The sequence below is a fragment of the Panulirus ornatus genome, chromosome 9, assembly GCF_036320965.1.
Source record: "Panulirus ornatus isolate Po-2019 chromosome 9, ASM3632096v1, whole genome shotgun sequence".
Lineage (NCBI taxonomy): Eukaryota > Metazoa > Arthropoda > Malacostraca > Decapoda > Palinuridae > Panulirus > Panulirus ornatus.
Window position 1 is genome coordinate 55,697,074 of NC_092232.1, and position 22,609 is coordinate 55,719,682.

General features: G+C 39.8%; 1 protein-coding gene across 7 annotated transcripts in view; it reads right to left on the reverse strand.

Annotated features, from left to right (window-relative positions):
• Positions 1-10,397: 10,397 nt before the first annotated feature.
• The window catches only part of shn (zinc finger schnurri), a 268,460-nt gene continuing 256,248 nt past the window's right edge, over positions 10,398-22,609 (reverse strand). For 4 of the 7 annotated variants that reach the window (XM_071665257.1, XM_071665258.1, XM_071665259.1 and 1 more), the window contains 3 exons: positions 19,322-19,431; positions 14,326-14,378; positions 12,910-13,045 (listed from right to left, as the gene is read on the reverse strand). In XM_071665257.1, the coding sequence (XP_071521358.1) occupies positions 14,336-14,378; positions 19,322-19,431 (153 nt within the window). In that variant the 3' untranslated portion in view covers positions 12,910-13,045; positions 14,326-14,335. Of the gene's footprint in view, positions 13,046-14,325; positions 14,379-19,317; positions 19,432-22,609 lie in introns of those variants that run through there. The other 3 variants (XM_071665263.1, XM_071665262.1, XM_071665264.1) reach the window with 3 other exon arrangements.

The window sequence follows — 22,609 nt, forward strand, 5'->3', positions numbered from 1 at the left end:
CTGCACTTAATCTCTCCTGGAATTTCTTCACTCAATTCTCTTTTCCAAGCTCACTTACGCTCACCACTCTCTTCTTCCCAATATTAATTCCTTTTTTCGAAAACCTCTACAAATCTTCACCCTCACATCTACAAGACAGTGGTCAGACATCCTACCAGCTGCCCCTCTCAGCACACTTACATCCAAAAGTCTCTTTTTAACATGCCTATCAATCAATATGTAATCCATTGGTGCCTGCTGACCATCTCTCCTACTCAAATACGTATACTTTTGTGTATCCCTATTTTCAAACCAGGTATTCCCAATCACTGGTCTTTTTGAGCACACAGCTCCACAAGCTGTTCATTTCCATTCATAACACTTAATACCCCACACATCCCAATTATATCCTTAACTGCCACATTACTTACCTTTGCATTTTTATCACCCATTCCTAACCCCGAGTCTCTTACATCAAAACTGCTAACACCCTCAGCTGCTCCCAAAACACTTGCCTCATGATTTTCCTTCTCATGGTCAGGTGCATAAGCACTAATAATCATCCATCTCTCACCATCCACTTTCAACTCTATCTAAATCAATCTAGAATTCACTTCCTTACACTCTGTCATACACTCTTGCAACTCCTGCTTTATGATTAATGATACTGCTCTCTATGCTCTTTTCCTCTCACCAACTCCTGACTTTACTCCTGAAACATTTCCAGACCATTCTTTCCCTTTACCCTTAGGCTTTGCTTCATACACAGCCAGATCATCTAGGTTTCTTTACTTCAACATACGACCTATCTCTCCTTTCTTCTCATCTTGGTTACATCCATACACATTTAGAAACCCAAGTGTGAGTCTTTGAGGAGAATGAGCACTCCTTGACTGGCTTCTTTTATTCCCTCCTCTATAAATTGAATCACAAGAAGGGGGTGGGGGGAGTTCCAGCTTCCTTTTAGTTTCCTGTGGGGTGGTGTGGTGCCAGGAATGGATGAAGAATGTGTAGAAGGCAAGAACATTATCTTGGAGAGCAAAAGTGGGTATGTTTGAAGGAATAGTGGTTCCAACAATGTTACATGGTTGCGAGGCATGGGCTATAGATAGGGTTGTGTGGAGGGTGGATGTGTTGGAAATGAAATGTTTGAGGACAATATGTGGTGTGCGGTGGTTTGATCGAGTAAGTAATGAAAGGGTAAGAGAGATGTGTGGTAATAAAAAGAATGTGATGGAGAGAGCAGAAGAGGGTGTATTGAAATGGTTTGGTCACATGGAGAGAATGAGTGAGGAAAGATTGACAAAGAGGATATATGTGTTGGAGGTGGAGGGAATGAGGAGAAGTGGGAGACCAAATTGGAGGTGGAAGTATGGAGTGAAAAAGATGACAGCTAGAGACTGAGTGTGAATGAACGTGGCCTTGTTGTCTTTTCCTATTGCTACCTCACACACATGCAGGGGGAGGGGGGTGCTATTTCATGTGTGGCAGGGTGGCGACGGGAATGAATGAAGACAGCAAGTATGGATATGTACATGTGTACATATGTATATGTCTGTGTATGTATATGTATGTATACATCAAAATGTATAGGTATGTATATGTGCGTGTGTGGGTGTTTATGTATATACACATGTGTATGTGGGTGGGTTGGGCCATTCTTTCATCTGTTTCCTTGCACTACCTTGCTAACGCGGGAGACCACAACCAAGTATAATAAATAAATAATAAATATATCCCTGGGGATAGGGGAGAAAGAATACTTCCCACATATTCCTCTTGTCGTAGAAGGCGATTAAAGGGGACGGAATTGGGGGGGCTAGAAACCCTCCCCTCCTTGCATTTTAATTTTCTAAAAGGGGAAACAAAAGAAGGAGTCATGTGAGGAGTGCTCATCCTCCTCGAAGGCTCAGATTGGGGTGTCTAAATGTGTGTGGATGTGACCAAGATGAGAAAAAAGAAGAGATAGGTAGTATGTTTGAGGAAAGGAACCTGGATGTTTTGGCTCTGAGTGAAAAGAAACTCAAGGGTAAAGGGGAAGAGTGTTTTTGGAATGTCTTGGGAGTAAAGTCAGGGGTTGGTGAGAGGACAAGAGCACAGGAAGGAGTAGCAATCCTCCTGAAGCAGGAGTTGTGAGAGTATGTAATAGAGTGTAAGAAAGTAAACTCTAGATTGTTATGAATAAAACTGAAAGTGGATGGAGAGAGATGGGTGATCATTGGTGCCTATGCACCTGGCCATGAGAAGAAAGATCATGAGAGGCAAGTGTTTTGGGAGCAGCTGAGTGAGTGTGTTAGCAGCTTTGATGCATGAGACCAGGTTACAGTGATGGTTAATTTGAATGCAAAGGTGAGTAATGTGGCACTTGAGGGTGTACTTGGTGTACATGGGGTGTTCACTGTTGTAAATGGAAATGGTGAAGAGCTTGTAGATTTGTGTGCTGAAAAAGGACTGGTGATTGGGAATACCTGGTTTAAAAAGAGAGATATACATAAGTATATGTAAGTGAGTAGAAGAAATGGCCAGAGAGCATTATTAGATTATGTGTTAATTGATAGGCATGTGAAAGAGAGACTTTTGGATGTTAATGTGCTGAGAGGTGCAGCTGGAGGGATGTCTGATCACTATCTTGTGGAGGCAAAGGTGAAGATTTGTGGAGATTTCTAGGAAAGAGGAGAGAATGTTGGGGAGAAGAGAGTGGCGAGAGTAAGTGAGCTTGAAAAGGAGACTTGTGTGAGGAAGTACCAGGAGAGACTGAGTGCAGAATGGCAAAAGGTGAGAGCAAGTGACGTAAGGGGAGTGGGGGAGGAATTAAAGGAAGCAGTGATGGCATGTGCAAAAGACACATGTGGCATGAGAAAGGTGGGAGGAAGGCATACTAGAAAGGGTGGTGAGTGGTGCGATGAAGAAGTAAGATTCTTAGTGAAAGAGAAGAGAGAGGAGTTTGGATGATTTTTGCAGGGAAGTAGTGCAAATGAATGGGAGATGTATACAAGAAAGTGGCAGGAGGTCTCTAGAAAGGTGCAAGAGGTGGAAAAGAGGGCAAATGAGACTTTGGGTGAGAGAGTATCATTAAATTTTAGGGAGAATAAAAAGATGTTTTGGAAGGAGGTAATAAAGTGCATAAGACAAGAGAACAAATGAGAACATCACTGAAGGGGGGAAATGGGGATGTAATGACAAATAGTGGTGAAGTGAGAAGGAGATGGAGTGAGTATTTTGACGGTTTGTTGAATGTGTTTGATGATAGAGTGGCAGATGTAGGGTGTTTTGGTTGAGGTGGTGTGCAAAGTGAGAAGGTCAGGGAGAATGGTTTGGTAAACAGAAAAGAGGTAGTGAAAGCTTTGCGGAAGATGAAAGCTGGCAAGGCGGCAGGTTTGAATGTTGTTACAGTGGACTTTATTAAAAAAGCAGTTGACGGTGTTGTTGATTGGTTGGTAAGGATATTCACACCATGTATGGTTCATGGTGAAGTGCCTGAGGATTGGCAGAATGCATGCATAGTGCCATGGTACAAAGGCAAAGGGGATAAAGGTGAGTGTTCAAATTACAGAGGTATTAAGTTTGTTGAGTATTCCTGGGAAATTATATGGGAGGGTATTGATTGAAAGGGTAAAGGCATGTACAGAGCATCAGATTGGGGAAGAGCAGTGTGGTTTCAGAAGTGGTAGAGGATGTGTGGATCAGGTGTTTGCTTTGAAGAATGTATGTGAGAAAAACTTAGAAAAACAGATGGATTTGTATGTAGTATTTATGGATCTGGAGAAGGCATATGATAGGGCTGATAGAGAAGCTTTGTGGAAGGTATTAAGAGTATCTGGTGTGGGAGATTAGTTGCTGGAAGCAGTGAAAAGTTTTTACCAAGGATGTAAGGCATGTGTACGAGTAAGAAGAGAGGAGAGTGATTGGTTCTCAGTGAACATCAGTTTGTGGCAGGGGTGCGTGATGTCTCCATGGTTGTATTGAGGTGAATGCAAGAGTTTTGGGGAGAGGGGCAAGCATGCAGTTTGCTATGGATGAAAAGGCTTGGGAAGTGAGTCAGCTATTTTTGCTGATGATACAGCACTGGTGGCTGAGTCGGGTGAGAAACTGCAGAGTTAGTGACTGAGTTTGGTAAAGTGTGTGAAAGAAGAAAGTTGAGAGTGAATGTGAATAAGAGCAAGGTTATTAGGTTCAGTAAGGTTGGGGGAAAAGGTAATTGGGAGATAAGTTTGAATAGAGAAAAACTGGAGGAAGTGAAGTGTTTTAGATATCTGGGAGTGGATTTAGCTGTGGATGGAACCATAAAAGCTGAAGTGACTTGCAGGGTGGGTGAGGAGGCGAAGGTTCTGGGAGCGTTGAAGAATGTGTGGAAGTCGAGAACGTTATCTCAGTGAGCAAAAATAGGTATGTTTGAAGGAATAGTGGTTCCAACAATGTTATATGGTTGCGAGGCATGGGCTACAGATAGGGTTGTGCAGAGGAGAGTGGATGTGTTGGAAATGAAATGTTTGAGGACAATATGTGGTGTGAAATGGTTTGATCAATTAAGGAATGAAAGGGTAAGAGAGATGTGTGATAATAAAAAGAGTGTGGGTGAGAGAGCAGAAGAGGGTGTGTTGAAATGGTTTGGTCACTTGGAGAGAATAAGTGAGGAAAGATTGACAAAGACAACATATGTGTCAGAGGTAGAGGTTATGAGGAGAAGCGGGAGACCAAATTGATGGTGGAAGGATGGAGTGAAAAAAATTTTGAGAGATCGGGGCCTGAACATTCAGGAGGATGAAAGGCGTACAAGGAAAAGAGTGAATTGGAACAATGTGGTATACCGGGGTCGACATGTTGTTGGTGGACTGAATCAGGGCATGTGAAGTGTCTGGGGTAAACCATGGAAAGGTCTCTGGGGGCCTTAATGTGGATAGGGAGCTGTGGTTTTGGTGCATTACACATGATAGCTAGAGACTCAGTGTGAATATGGCCTTTTGGTCTGTTCTCCAGGCGCTATATCACTAAAGTTGGGGGGGAAGTGACAGGAATGGATGAAGGCAAGGAAGTATGAATATGTACCTGTGTATATATGTATATGTATGTATATGTTGCGCTACCTCGCAAACGCGGGAGACAGCGACAAAGCAAAAAAAAAATAAATAAATAAAAATGTATATGTTGGGATGGGCCATTCTTCATATGTTTCCTGGTGCTACCTTGCTGACGTGAGAAACAGTGATTAAGTATAATAATAATAATGATAATAATAATAATATTTATTAAATAAAATAGTTTATTTTTATTTTTTATCTTACTTTGTCGCTGTCTCCCGCGTTAGCGAGGTGGCGCAAGGAAACAGATGAAAGAATGGCCCAACCCACCAACATACACATGTATATACATACACGTCCACACACACACATATACATACATATACATCTCAACATATACATATATATACACACTCAGATATATACATATATACACATGAACATAATTCATACTGTCTACCCTTATTGATTCCCGTCGCCATCCTGCCACATATGAAATGACAGCCCCCCTCCTCCCGCATGTGCATGAGGTAGCACTAGGAAAAGACAACAAAGGCCACATTCGTTCACACTCAGTCTCTAGCTGTCATGTATAATGCACTGAAACCACAGCTCCCTTTCCACATCGAGGCCCCACAAAACTTTCAGTGGTTTACCCCAGATGCTTCACATGCCCTGGTTCAATCCACTGACAGCACGTCAACCCCAGTATACCACATCGTTCCAATTCACTTTATTCCTTGCCTGCCTTTCACCCTCCTGCATGATCACACCCCGACCACTCAAAATCTTTTTCACCCCATGTTTCCACCTCCAATTTGGTCTCCCACTTCTCCTCGTTCCCTCCACCTCTGACATATATATCCTCTTTGTCGATCTTTCCTCACTCATTCTCTCCATGTGACCAAACCATTTCAAAACATCCTCTTCTGCTCTCTCAACCACACTCTTTTTATTACCACACATCTCTCTTACCCTGTCATTACTTACTCGATCAAACCACTTCACACCACATATTGTCCTCAAATATCTCATTTCCCACACATCCACCCTCTTCCGCACAACTCTATCTATAGCCGACGCCTCGCAACCATATAACATTGTTGGAACCACTATTCCTTCAAACATACCCATTTTTGCTTTCCGAGATAACGTTCTCAACTTCCACACATTCTTCAACGCTCCCCCTCCCCCACCCTATGATTCACTTCCGCTTCCATGGTTCCTTCTGCTGCCAAATCCACCCATAAATATCTAAAACACTTCACTTCCTCCAGTTTTTCTCCATTCAAACTTACCTCCCAATTGACTTGTCCCTCAACCCTACTGTACCTTATAACCTTGCTCTTATTTACATTTACTCTCAGCTTTCTTCTTTCACACACTTTACCAAACTCAGTCACCAGCTTCTGCAGTTTCTCACACGAATCACCCACCAGCGATGTATCATCAGCGAACAACAACTGACTCACTTCCCAAGCTCTCTCATCCACAACAGACTGCATACTTGCCCCTCTTTCTAAAACTCTTGCATTAACCTCCCTAACAACCCCATCCATAAACAAATCAAACAACCATGGAGACATCACACACCCCTGCCGCAAATCTACATTCACTGAGAACCAATCACTTTCCTCTCTTCCTACACGTACACATGCCTTACATCCTCGATTAAAACTTTTCACTGCTTCTAACAACTTGCCTCCCACACCATATATTCTTAATACCTTCCACATAGCATCTCTATCAACTCTATCATATGCCTTTTCCAGATCCATAAATGCTACATACAAATCCAATTGCTTTTCTAAGTATTTCTTGCATACATATTTCAAAGCAAACACCTGATCCACACATCCTCTACCACTTCTGAAACCACACTGCTCTTCCCCAATCTGATGCTCTGTACATGCCTTCACCCTCTTAATCAATACCCTCCCATATAATTTCTCAGGAATACTCAACAAACTTATACCTCTGTAATTTGAGCACTCACTCTTATCCCCTTTGCCTTTGTACAATGGCACTATGCAAGCATTCCACCAGTCCTCAGGCACCTCACCATGAGTCATACATACATTAAATAACCTTACCAACCAGTCAACAATAAAATCACCTGCTTTTTTAATAAATTCCACTGCAATACCATCCAAACCCGCTGCCTTGCCGGCTTTCATCTTCCGCAAAGCTTTTACTACCTCTTCTCTGTTTACCAAATCATTCTCTCTAACCCTCTCACTTTGCACACCACCTCGACTAAAACACCCTATATCTGCCACTCTATCATCAAACACATTCAACAAACCTTCAAAATACTCACTCCATCTCCTTCTCACATCACCACTACTTGTTATCACCTCCCCATTGGCTCCCTTCACTGATGTTCCCATTTGTTCCCTTGTCTTATGCACTTTATTTACCTCCCTCCAAAACATCTTTTTATTCTCCCTAAAATCTAATGATATTCTCTCACCCTAGCTCTCATTTGCCCTCTTTTTCACCTCTTGCACCTTTCTCTTGACCTCCTGCCTCTTTCTTTTATACATCTCCAGGTCATTTGCATTATTTCCTTGCAAAAATCATTCAAATGCCTCTCTCTTCTCTTTCACTAATAATCTTACTTCTTCATCCCACCACTCACTACCCTTTCTAATCTGACCACCTTCCATGCTTCTCATGCCACAAGCATCTTTTGCACAAGCCATCACTGCTTCCCTAAATACATTCCATTCCTCCCCCACTCCTCTTACGTACTTTGTTCTCAACTTTATATATATTTCTTATATTTATTTCTATTATTATACTTAACCGTTATTTTCCTGCATCAGCGAGGTAGCACAAGGAAACAGATAAAGAAATCCTAACCACTCACATACACACATATATATATACATAAATGCCCTTACACATACATGTACATATCAACATATACATACACAGACACATATATATATATACAGGTATATATTCATACTTGCTGCCTTCATCCATTCCCATCACTACCCCGCCACACAGGATATAGCCCCCCCCCCCCCCCCCCCCCCCCCCCCCCCCCCCCCCCCCCCCCCCCCCCCCCCCCCCCCCCCCCCCCCCCCCCCCCCCCCCCCCCCCCCCCCCCCCCCCCCCCCCCCCCCCCCCCCCCCCCCCCCCCCCCCCCCCCCACACACACACACACACACACACACACACACACACACACATAGTGAGGTAGTGCCAGGTAGAGAGAGAAAAAAAAGGCTACTTTTGCTCACACTCAATCTCTAGCTGTCATGTGTAATGCAACAAAACCACAGCTCCCTTTCCACATCCAGGCGCCACAGACCTTTCCATGGTTTACCCCAGACGCTTCACATACTCTGATTCAGTACACTGACAGCACGTTCACGGTATACCACATTGTTCCAATTCACTCTATTCCTTGCACACCCTTCAACCTCCTGTATATTCAGGCCCCGATCGCTCAAAATATTTTTCACTCCATCCTTCCACCTCCAATTTGGTCTCCTGCTTCTCCTTGTTCCCTCCACCTCTGACACATATAGCCTCTTTGTCGGTCTTTCCTCACTCATTCCCTCCATGTGTACAAACCATTTCAACACACCCTCTTCTGCTCTTTCACCCACACTCTTTTTACTACCATACATCTCTCTTACCCTTTCATTTCTTACTCATTCAAACCACCTCACACATACTGTCCTCAAACATTTCATTTCCAACACATCCACCCTCCTCCGTACAACCATATCTCTCACCCATGCCTCACAACCATGTAATGTTGTTGGAACTACTAATCCTTCAAACATACCAATTTTTGCTTTCAAGATAACATTCTTTCCTTCCACAAATTCTTCATCGCTCCTAGAACCTTTGCCTCCTCCCCCACCCTGTGATTCACTTCTGCATCCATGGTTCCTTTTGCTGCTAAGTCCACTCCCAGATATCTAAAACACTTCACTTCCTCCAATTTTTTTCCCTTCAAACTTACATCCCAATTTACTTGTTCCTCAACCCTACTGAACCTAATAACCTTGATGTTATTCACATTTTCCATACTTGTTAGCTGTTTCCCATATTAGTGAGGTAAGCACCGCAAACTGATGAAGTGTACTCATTCACTAACATTCATTCTCTATTTGGCATGAGTAATGCAATGAAACCATAATCCCCATCAACATCTATACCCAAAAAATTTTCTTTAATTTTGTCTGGTTTCTTTATATGCCCAAGTTCTGAGCATATACAGTATATATCACAGAAGTTAATTTCATTTAATTGAGTTACACCCTTAGTGAACAATCACCTTTAGTAAGTCTGTATCACCATCAGTTGAAGAGACATAATATATTATCAAAGAGCTTCTCACTTCAAAGGATTCCAACCTGTTCCTGATACCGTATGTAGTGCAGCCTTATAATAAACTGCAGGAACCCCTTGATAAAGGGGTCCTGGGCTGTAAAATAATAATACATATTTCACATATTTTGACTATGGGAGTGAGTAGAATTGTTATCCCTGATTACATCTGAGTATGCTATTGCATTTCTCTAGCTTTTATTGCATCAGTACAGTTGTGTATATCAGCATCTGTGTTAGCATGTATTTTACAAGGAAATTCGCCCCTCATGTATTACTTCCCAAAAGAAGAAATATATAAAAGAGCCAGGAGAACATATTTTCCTCTAAGGCTCAGTCATTTGTTCTGGACACTACCTCAGTTGGGAAACTGGAAATACGTATGAAAGAAAAAGTGTGGAATGAATAATTATTTTGAAGACATCCTCTGAAATTATAAGGTTTTTTTTTCTAAAGCCATAGCAGTTCAACACTCTTTCTGCTCTGTCTGATATCTTGAGGGTGACTAACCCAAAGGAGAAAAGAACTTGTGACTGTATGGCAGCACATGGTGGGTGGCAGTGGACAGCACTTGCTAAGATTTATGTTCCAATACCTCATGTTATCTTTTAAAATAGGAATCCCTACATGAACAATCTGCAGTACATAGATAAAAAAAAGAGGTCACACACTATATGTATGATCCAGTGAATGGAATGAGAGAATATACATGTGCCATACGCAGTGAGAGGGTTAAGCAACTTGTACAGCACAATAATTGAGTTATGATGATTCTAATCCTGGAGGAAATGTACGTTGGAAATAGGAGTATATGTAATTATACTTTATGTGATATCCTAGGTGAAATTTAGATTCTATCAAATAAACTCTCTTAGAATCACTCGGTATACTTTTTACCAATTCAAACTCCCAAGAATTTGATTCGTTCTTATCTAGGAGGATATGCATGACCTTTCCAACTTATTCCATGCAAAATAACACACCAACACTTATAATGGCATAGATATTCAATATCTGTCAGTAAAAATTTGGGAAAGAAATTAAGCATTTTCAGAAATGTAAAACATAATGATTATTTTAATACTTTTCACTTTACAACTTATTCCAAGTAAAATGACAAATCTTCAGTTACAGTGTAGATATTCAATATCTGTTTGTATAGATTTGGAAAAAATAAAGCATTTTCAAAAATGGAAAATGCAATGATTAATCTTATTTTTCCAAGTAAGAGCAAAAACTGTAGATGTGTTGACATCCATAATGGTAGAGTTTGGAAATGCAGGTAAACTTTAGAAAGTTACTAAAAATTATGCATATACAGTATTCTTTCACAAGTCACCTTATCTCATACAATGAGGTATATAATTAATACCTTATGCACAGAGAGAAAAAATTTCTGATATATGAAAAATAACAGATTCAATATTTCTTTCCTCTTCATTCATGGCAAAGGCATTAGAAATGATGTCAGAATTAAATACTCTGAAGTGGTTTAGGGATTCTGCTACAAACTATACTATTTCATATAGATATAAGGGTCTCAGAAGATACAAAACTCAAATTACCCTTTCCATACTATGTCTAAGTATAGCTGCATCCAATTCTTAAAACTCTCTTCTAGGTTTTCCTGCATTTCATTGTTCCCTCCCAAGTGTCATTATGAGCACGATATGCCCCTGAGATAGCAATACAAAAGATTGTCAACTAGTTGATTTGTGCTCAAGTTCAGTTGTGCTGAATTCTTAGTCACCTCTGATATCCATTATTTGCTGAAAACTCCAAATTTGCTTCTAGAATAAATGGGCAATAACCAAGTGGTGACTGAGTCTTCTAGCAAGTAACTGTCACTTTTGTCTAGATTTCTGTAAAAAAAATATGATTGCTGGTAGGCTCTACCACAATGAAGACATGTTAGGAAGTGACTATCTGGTCTGTACTTCAAGAGTTGTGTAGTATATGGTTACATTTCTTCAGTTATACCGTGAAACTTTATCAAAATAATAATCTATTTTCAGTGACTTTTAGACATGTCTTTACATATAGGGCAAGAATGATTTATAAACATCACTTACATTCACTAAACAAAAATACCATACACATGTACATGTCCAATGCTAGAAATACAGACCTATGTAAAAATGGAACAACTCGGCAAGTCCATTGGCAGTTATCAAAGCTTACCAATAGAAATGTGGTTGGAAGTAATGTTATCGCTATCCACAATTAACAAACTCCATGCAATGACAGCATGGCAGATGACTGACTATGGGCTACAGAATAGAATTCCATTCCCCTCAAATCAAAAAGGTGAGTGATATTGGCACAGTGTCTATACAAATCCTTCAATACAAACATGTACAATAAAAATACATACAATATTTTCAACCCTTCACAAATTTATTAGTAGCTGCATGAGCTATATAGACTGGAAGTACAATTAAAACCCACAACACCAGATATAGAGCCATGAAGCATGGCTAAACTCTTGAGAAACGTGTCACACACACTTGAGCATCACATAACTTACCAGATTTACATCTGTTCACCACTCATTTCTTAGTGGTTTTAATATCAGTTCTGAAATCTCTCTTGCAGAGCATTCAGTACATGGCTACTATTATAGCCAAAAAAGGGAAAAAAAAGAAAATATATATCACATATCCAGCTTCAAGTTTTTGTTAAACTTTCAAAGCCTTTTGAACAAGCATGTATAGTTATTTATGTATAAACAAGTAAACAATAAAAAACTTTACAAACTGTATATACTGTTCATTGAAATTATAACTGCTTAATCAGTTATGCTATCCATTTATCATATGATTTCTGAGATATTTCATAATCTGACATATTTAGTCCATTCACAAACAAAAACCTTTGCCATAAGTTTTCCATAAATTCAGTAAGGCTGCATTATCTTATCACTATACATCTTGAAGCGGTTTCAGAATCATTTTCAATACCACCTAAGCAATATAGTTTATCACCAAATTAATCACATCTTTATATACATAAGTACACCATTATGAGGTTTAAGGATTATTTTGATGCAGTTCATACTCTAAATCAATGAAGAATGATCTGCAGCCTCAAGTCTTCATGTACTCACCACATTTCTCATGCTGGTTTCTCATCTCAGTCTATAAAATCAAAACAATTAACCAGTCATGGCTTCATACCCTCTACTCCCAGGAAACATTGTCACATATGGCCAGTTTTCTCAAGAAATGAGGGTTGTAGGTTTATACCACTATTAAACCTGGTATTTTTATGTTTGGCCAAAACAAACATTAATCTGTTACTTCTCACATTGAAGGATTATGAAAATGTAAACTTTGGTCGTCAGGAGTCATGGATTAGTAATCTCTGAATTTCAGAAATTCCTCCTCTGATTATACTTGCAGTAGCACCTGGTTAGGCAACGTAGATGCGAGGTCTCCACACTTTGTGGATGCTTTACTGTTTTAGCTTGGGGATTATTTACAAAAATTTCACTCTCATCTAAACCCATGACAGTTAAGTACTGTACAAAGATGAAAGCTACATTCTGGTGGGTCTGGTCAAGCAGTCTTGAGTCCTATTATGCCAGAGGATGAGAGATGGTTTTGGTTGTGACTCATCAGCTGACTGTGGCTTGAAAACTTGGCCTCACAAACCCCACATGAATATGGCTGCAACACGGGCTGGGTTAGCTGTTGCTGAAAGATTCCGGTAAGAATCAATTAAATATTCAATGGATAAAAAGTTATCGTCAAAGGAAACAAGCAAAATTTTTTAATCTATTACGCTGTTGCATGTGTAAAAGTTCTTTAAAAAAGTTATAAAAATATCTGTGCAAAACTTTTCTTTTAAGGCAATAAATGTAACCTGCACACCAGCATATCAGATCCAATCATAAATTTAATACTATTAGCACCATTGGACTAATAGTAGCTTAAGAGTAACAGGTAGTTTTACATTCCCTGCCACAACAGAAAGTTGGGGGAATTGCTTAAAGTCAACTAGATTATTCTTATATACCCCTCTGACTTTCTTTTTCACTGATCCTCCTATCCCTTGACATGGATGCCCCCATGTCCCAGTCTAGCTAAAAGTCAGGTGTGTATAATCATCTCTGTGTACAGAATGGGAATAATTCTACAACTATGGATCCCCATCTCTTGAAAGAAAAAATAACAATGGTTTTGTTTCAAGGACCTCTGAGTTATGTGCCTGGTGCAATTCCATTATAATTACCAATCTGCAAATATGGTAAGGTGAGGGTGTCTTATCACGTGAAGCCCTACATGTGTAATCATTCCACTCGTACAGTACAGAAGAGTTCTACACTCATGAGGACCTGTCTCCTTAACTTTCTTTACCATCAAGTAACCTTTTAAACATTTATAAACTGCCAGCATATACTGCCTCATCAAATAGTTTATCTAAACCATCCATCATCCTAATATTAAACCCATATTTCTTAACATGCTTTCTAACGAGCATTTTCCTCAGCTTTTTATGGCCTCTGGTTACTCTCATGCTTCATCTCTTAAAGAATTGTTCCCAGTCAATATCATCCAGCTGATTTAGAAATTTAAAAGCTATTATCAGGTACCCTATCTCTCTCTCTCCTCTCCTCCATGGTGGACAGCTTTGTAGCCCTCAGCCTCTCATTGCAGCTCTCTTCCCTTTATTCAGGTACCACCTTAATTGCTCTTTGTACCACTTCATTCAGATTTTTGTGTTTCTTTAGATGCAGTGTCCAGACTTGTGTGTATAATCCAGTTTGGTCTGACAGATGTAGTGAATAATTTCAAGAATATGTTCTTTATATGTAATGACTGTGATTCTTATATTTGCCAGCTGACACTGCATCTTTCATATTTTCTTAATGTGTAGCTCAGGTAATAAATCACTTTAACAAGCAGATGCCTGAAATTTGTTTCCAGCTATGTAATAAACACACTCTGTCTCATCTTCATCAACTTGCACTTACCTGGATTGAATCATCCATTTATTTGACCAACTTTGGAGTCTGTCCAGGTTCCCCTGTAGGTTGATGCAATCATCATTATTCTTTATTTCCATCATGATCCTGGCATTATCCACAAACACATTTACATATGATTCAGGTTCATTATGCAAATCACTTATATACACCAGGAACAGCAGTTGGCCCAGGAACAAACCCTTTCCCATGTCACATGTAACCCCAGCAGTCCACTTCGAGAATGCATCCCTTACCTGTGTTCTTTGTTCCTTGCCAATAAGGAAGTCTTCTCCAACATGAAATAGCCCACTCCTTATTCCTGTCATTAGATCTAACTTTTCAATCAACCTTTGATGAACTGAGTCAAAGTCTTCCTAGCAGATGAAGAACAAACAATCTACTCATCCCTCTCTTTCATTCTTAGATGAATAAGATGGAGCTAACCATGCCATAGAACTGTAGAAGATTGGTCATGAATGACCTATCCCCAAAACAAAGTTATCTCTCAATCAAAAAGTTTCTCCTTTGCAAGCAATCATTCCTTTGCAACTTGTTACTTAGACTGGCATGCAGTTCAGTGCAGTTTTCCCAATGCCCTTCTTCCAAACAAGTACATTTACCTCTTCCACATATTTGGAAATTCCCTTCTTACACACAAGCACATTTACCCCTTCCACATATTTGGAACTAAACCTTCTATAATGACTTAATGAACATTTCTAGTGGTCTTGCAAGTGCCTCTACACATTCTTTAAGCCCATATGAGGAGCCTTCATCAGGAACATGGGTTTTACAAGGGTCACATTGCTCTAATAGCCTGATTGTCATTTCTGTCAATTATGATGTATTTCAAGACTTTATCCCTTCTCACCTCAGTAATACAGGTGCATTATTGTCCTCCACAGTAAAAACCACTTTCAAAATGATCAATCATCTTCTCACATATTTTCACATCCTCCTCATGAATTCTCCCTTCTAAGTCCCTTTTGCCTAAATATTTGGTCTTTTAACACTGTTCCTGCAGAACTTCCATAAAAGTTTTGGATTGTCTTGTGCTTTCACCATACTTCTTTTTTTCAAATTCCCCCTGCTCTTCCCTCCTTCATCTCCAGCATATTTCATATGCTACCTGGCTGTAGTGTCTTTCATATATTCTCCATAGTAAACCCATGAGCTCTCTTGCTTAATTACATTTCAAACTCAACCATATCTCTCCACTTTGATCCTCTTCCCCTATTGGCCACCAATCATTCACTTGTTCAGGCTCCTTCAATGTAGATTTCACAAAACCTTTTGTAGTACTAGTCCATACTTTTGTTACAGAACTCCCTCACCTAATCAATACCCTCGAAGAACTTGATCAGTTCTACATAACTGCCATGAATGTACTTCCCCTTTGGTTCCTGTGCTTGCTGTGATCCCTCTCTTGCATCTTCCACCACCACATATCAAAAACAAGCACAACATGTCACCCTTGTAATAGAAGCATCATACTTATGTTTTATCTCCATGTTGCAGTGAGTAAAGTCAAGGTCAAGCACAGATGGTGTGTAACTTTCTCCAGTTCCCATATGTTTTGTTACATGTTGATGCAGGAAGTTCTCTTATATGATTTCATGGAATTTATGTCTCCTTGACTCAGCATCTCTATGGGAAGCTAAGGTTTCCCAGTATATTTCCTGTAATTGAAAGTCCCCATTATCACTATTTTACCATCTCCTTGGAGGGAGTGTTTTGTTGCTATATTTCCCCATTCTCCAAGCTTCTTTAATTTCTCCACTTGTTTCTATTAAATCCATCATTTGAATTACTCCATAAACCGTCTGCCCTTTTCTGGCTACTCCTTCCTCCTTGTCTGGCAGGTGATCTTCGTCTTCCTCCAGTCCAAAGACCATCACTATCATAAGCCTGTTTACCTCTCTCCACGCGGCTTCCTTATCTGCACAGTGAGCCATCTTCCAATTATCTGCAGCCTTGCAATATCCTCTGTATCTCGTACCTTACCTAAAATTTGCATTTTCATTGCTGCACAGCTGTTCTGGATGGCATTTGCCCTTTTTCTTCATCTAATCTACCACATGCTTCCTTATTGGACCTGTCTTGCACTGCATCTGCTGCCTCCTTGATGGCTCTACATAATATTTCACTTTGCCTATTTGTTTCAGGATTTTTAGGCTTGGTTCAGTTGCTTCAAGTTCTGCTGAGCAGTCATTTACCATTCTGAAATCCTCTGTTTTTCCCTGACAAATAATGTTTTTCCTAGCACAACCCTCCAGCTTCAGTTTGTCTTCTAGATTCCCCTCTGGTACAGTACAGCATCCTTCATGGTCCGTAACAATGTCCTCATGTATCTTTATCCTGTTGTCCAACTAGTATATTTAAAGGAAATGCTTGTTCACCACCACATTATCCATAAGGTGCGAGTTATCAGCTGTCTGGTACCCAATAGCACCCATGGTATAATCAGTCTCCCTTGAGAATCCCTCAAAATCAAAGTCTTCCTGTGCTTTCATTTATCTTTTTAATCTTTCTATCTACTCTCATGTTGTTTATGTTTCTTTTCAATGTAGTATAACACACTAACTCAGGCGTTATACAAAGGGGCTTAACTCAGTTAAGTTTATCCTACCTCTTCTGGGTTTGGGAACCTCGTTTACCAGGTTCATGCAGTACTGCTATCCTCACTATGCCCCCTAAATGTTTGGACTCTTGATTAAAGAGCCTCATCTACAAAATTACTCTAATTCAAAAGAGGTTTGCTGGTAAAGACTGACTTGCCAATTAGTGTTAATCTGGTGTTTCTCTTCCTCTTATTTTCAAGATTTTCACTAAACCATGAAATCCTACCTAGCATCCCAGTATTCTGACCTGTTTCAATTTAGTGCACGGCTTGTGTTTAGCGGAAAAAGAATTGGATCGTGGGTTTCCAAACCAGAAAAAAAGGCAATGATGCTCAGTGGCCTCCATTTAAATATCCCTAAGTAATACTGGCTTATTTTACACCAGATTCACTTTTTCTCCCATACTTTTTAGTGGTCTAAAAGCAGTCTAAGGCCCCAGGGAGTAAAACACAAAGAAAATCCAGTGCATAAGTATGGAGCACAACAAAGCATTCACAGCTACTACAACAGCTGGCAGATCACATAGCTGCATACTGTATAGTACAGCACTGTAATTGTTTTAATGCCTTTCTTCTTCATTTTGCCACTCTCTGAGCAAGATTTTGGAGAGAAAGATCTTGATGGACAATGAAATACAACTGATTAACCTTACTGCTGGTCCTTAACTGGCCACTGAGGGGCCTGCGAAGGGTGATATCATCTTAGAGCTAACTCAGGGCAATTCCCTTGATCTGACTGTTTCCTTGAAGTTTGACAGAGTAACAACTTATGTTTTCCTTACTCATATATTCTGCACTTTTCTACACATGATGCATTCTTTTCATTGTTTTTACCATGTTCCACTCTTACTACTGCGATGTCAGTTGCTGGTCTTGAGAGTCCAAAACAGATGATGAAGTCATAACCAATAAGGAATCTGAATGCTTTTTATGATCATCCACTAAAATATTCACCTTCACATGAAGATGGCTGGTTGGAATCTAAATGAACATAAATACCCTTGTCTATGGTACCAAAGGTGTTTTAAGTGAAGTCCATCTTTTCCTAGCAACAGACTGTCATAAGGCCTGAAGCTGCAAGAAGCCTTAGACCGTATAATGACAAGAATAAAATATGTAGTCTAACATTATCAAAAACTTTTTCCTTCTATAATCCTTAAAATTTTTCTCTCAAGCCATGCTTCCATGGTCCAAGGTGCATTGTGATAAAATGAGGCATTCTGATGACCTATCCCAAAGGGTATATCACAAATTATTCCTAAATGATGACAGCACCTTCTGGGAGGTCAGTAAGTACTGGCTTGGTGTACTAAATTTTCAAAAAAGGGATTGTCACATACAGCTGAAGAAAACTGTGAATGGTCACTCCAAAAGACTTATGATGAGCATGAGCAGATGCAGTATATTATCTACTAAGGAAAATAGTTGAGTTTTGAATACACCGTAGATTAACAACTGACTACATTGTTGGGCCATTTATAGTATGTGGATATTTTTCTGTGTAATGAATTATCTAATCAAAATTCAAACTACAGATACAAGGTGATGCTCTTGGTGTGCTGTTAAGCTCAGAAATCACCTCTCCCAAATTCCCTCTCCCCTTTGCTTTACAGCATGAATGTCTTCTTTTCAAAACACTGACTGAGAGGTTAGCTTACTACACGTTCAGCATTCATTATAATTTTATAGAAATTATGAAAGTATAACCTCAAACTTTGAGTTCATAATCAGTTTCATTTAACTGTCCAGTTTGCTTGTTGATTTATCTGTCCATTTTTTGTAATTCTGTCAATTCTGTTATCCTAACTGAGGCTCTTAGCAGCATATTCACCCTATTTCTGTGTAGAAAGTTTTGCTGATAAGTATACAAGATTTGTTTGGAAAAGACTTGAACATCTTCACCGAGTTTCATGATGTTGGATGCACAAAGAACAGCGATACAGCAAAAATAACTGAATATCATTGATGAAGTGTAAAATACCACTTCACCATTGGGTTATATGTGTATCTGTAGGTGATGTAAAGGAAAAGTGGTGAATGCTCCTCTATCACATGTGAATGAGAGTAAATTCATAAGAGGCTGCAAAAATAATGGAAAAAGATGTGGCACTTTTTCTGGGAGACTAAACAGATAAAGCAATTAGTTCACTTGGGGACACAATATTGTGAAGGTAATAGGCAAACATGTTACAAAAGAGGGTAAGTAGAAAACAAGGACAAATGAACTAAATGTATGTGGGAAGCATACCTAAAAACAAACTACAGACGAAGCAGAAGAGCAGAGTGAAGATGGATAAATTGCATATGAGCTGTTAGCATGACATTTATGCATACATAAATGTTACAGGATAAATGTAAATAAATGAGTTATCAGCTACCTACCGGTAAGTGACGGACACCTTATGTACGTTATACAGGTGGCCACTAAGGTGCTCTAGATCAAGGAACTTCTCATGACATAGGTGGCATGCCAGGAGGCCAGCAGTTGCACCCTGGTGGAAGGGAAGGGATGCTATGGGTTCACACAAACATGTAAGTATGATCTATTATCACAAACATAAGGAGAGGGACACAACATTTAAGTAACTAATCATATTCAGCTCGCAAAAATGATTTTACCAAATATAAGTACCAGCAAATCTTATTACCAAAAGGAGGCATCTTCCATTAAGGATAATAAGTGGATAACATGCACTGATACAGACCAGTTATCTCAACAAATGGAGCGATCAACTGTCATATTATCATCAACCTTGTTGGTGCTACCCAACAGATCTATGTTTTTCTACTAAGAAGAAGCATACAGTAAAAGACATCTATCACAAACTGGAGCATAGTTACACTATTTTCTATTATCAATTTCCTCTTAACATCAATGAATATGAAAAAAGGGTACCATGAATGTGCTGTAACAGAAGGTCCATTTGTTTATATCTGGTAGACATTTTAACCATTTTAACAAGTATGAAGAATGACTTTCCCATATACATTTCTCATATCTACCACATCCCAAGATATCTTGAAATATAGTAGTAGTAATTAGCTTTGTATATTTACATAAGAACATGTGAAGGCAGACACTGTAACCAATACCACTGTGTAACAAGCTGGTGATGATAGTGGACATGAGATATGCATATTAGTAGAGTAGGATTTGAGGTCAGTAGCATTTGGAATGTGCAGTGAGAGATGAAAACTTTACAAAGAAGTATTTCACATAAGCAATAATGCATCTAACATAGTAAGATAAATGAGTGTTGAGGGACTGGCATATGAGTGTCTGGAAAGAGAGACTGTTATCTCAGAGAGCAAAAATGGATACGTTTGAAGGAAGAGTAATTCCAACATACTATGTGGCTGCGAGGCATGGGCTGTAAATAGGATTGTACAGAGGATGGTGGATGTTTTGGAAATGAAATGTTTGAGGATTATATGGTGTGAGGTGGTTTGATCAAGTACATAATGAAAGGGTACAAGAAATGTTTGGTAATAATTTTCCATCCGCTGACAGATCCACTCCCAGATATCTAAAACACTTCACTTCCTCCAGTTTTTCTCCATTCAAACTCACCTCCCAATTGACTTGACCCTCAACCCTACTGTACCTAATAACCTTGCTCTTATTCACATTTACTCTTAACTTTCTTCTTTCACACACTTTACCAAACTCAGTCACCAGCTTCTGCAGTTTCTGACATGAATCAGCCACCAGCGCTGTATCATCAGCGAACAACAACTGACTCATTTATGGATCTGGAGAAGGCATATGATAAGAGTGGATAGAGATGCTCTGTGGAAGGTATTAAGAATATATGGTGTGGGAGGCAAGTTGTTAGAAGCAGTGAAAAGTTTTTATCGAGGATGTAAGGCATGTGTACGTGTAGGAAGAGAGGAAAGTGATTGGTTCTCAGTGAATGTAGGTTTGCGGCAGGGGTGTGTGATATATATATATATATATATATATATATATATATATATATATATATATATATATATATATATATATATATATATATTTTTTTTTTTTTTTTTTGCTTTGTCGCTGTCTCCCGCGTTTGCGAGGTAGCGCAAGGAAACAGACGAAAGAAATGGCCCAACCCACCCCCATACACATGTATATACATACGGCCACACACGCAAATATACATACCTACACAGCTTTCCATGGTTTACCCCAGACGCTTCACATGCCTTGATTCAATCCACTGACAGCACGTCAACCCCGGTATACCACATCGCTCCAATTCACTCTATTCCTTGCCCTCCTTTCACCCTCCTGCATGTTCAGGCCCCGATCACACAAAATCTTTTTCACTCCATCTTTCCACCTCCAATTTGGTCTCCCTCTTCTCCTCGTTCCCTCCACCTCCGACACATATATCCTCTTGGTCAATCTTTCCTCACTCATTCTCTCCATGTGACCAAACCATTTCAAAACACCCTCTTCTGCTCTCTCAACCACGCTCTTTTTATTCCCACACATCTCTCTTACCCTTACGTTACTTACTCGATCAAACCACCTCACACCACACATTGTCCTCAAACATCTCATTTCTAGCACATCCATCCTCCTGCGCACAACTCTATCCATAGTCCACGCCTCGCAACCATACAACATTGTTGGAACCACTATTCCTTCAAACATACCCATTTTTGCTTTCCGAGATAATGTTCTCGACTTCCACACATTCTTCAAGGCTCCCAGAATTTTCGCCCCCTCCCCCACCCTATGATCCACTTCCGCTTCCATGTTTCCATCCGCTGCCAGATCCACTCCCAGATATCTAAAACACTTCACTTCCTCCAGTTTTTCTCCATTCAAACTCACCTCCCAATTGACTTGACCCTCAACCCTACTGTACCTAATAACCTTGCTCTTATTCACATTTACTCTTAACTTTCTTCTTTCACACACTTTACCAAACTCAGTCACCAGCTTCTGCAGTTTCTCACATGAATCAGCCACCAGCGCTGTATCATCAGCGAACAACAACTGACTCACTTCCCAAGCTCTCTCATCCCCAACAGACTTCATACTTGCCCCTCTTTCCAAAACTCTTGCATTCACCTCCCTAACAATCCCATCCATAAACAAATTAAATAACCATGGAGACATCACACACCCCTGCCGCAAACCTACATTCACTGAGAACCAATCACTTTCCTCTCTTCCTACACGTACACATGCCTTACATCCTCGATAAAAACTTTTCACTGCTTCTAACAACTTGCCTCCCACACCATATATTCTTAATACCTTCCACAGAGCATCTCTATCAACTCTATCATATGCCTTCTCCAGATCCATAAATGCTACATACAAATCCATTTGCTTTTCTAAGTATTTCTCACATACATTCTTCAAAGCAAACACCTCATCCACACATCCTCTACCACTTCTGATACCACACTGCTCTTCCCCAATCTGATGCTCTGTACATGCCTTCACCCTCTCAATCAATATCCTCCCATATAATTTACCAGGAATACTCAACAAACTTATACCTCTGTAATTTGAGCACTCACTCTTATCCCCTTTGCCTTTGTACAATGGCACTATGCACGCATTCCGCCAATCCTCAGGCACCTCACCATGAGTCATACATACATTAAATAACCTTACCAACCAGTCAACAATACAGTCACCCCCTTTTTTAATAAATTCCACTG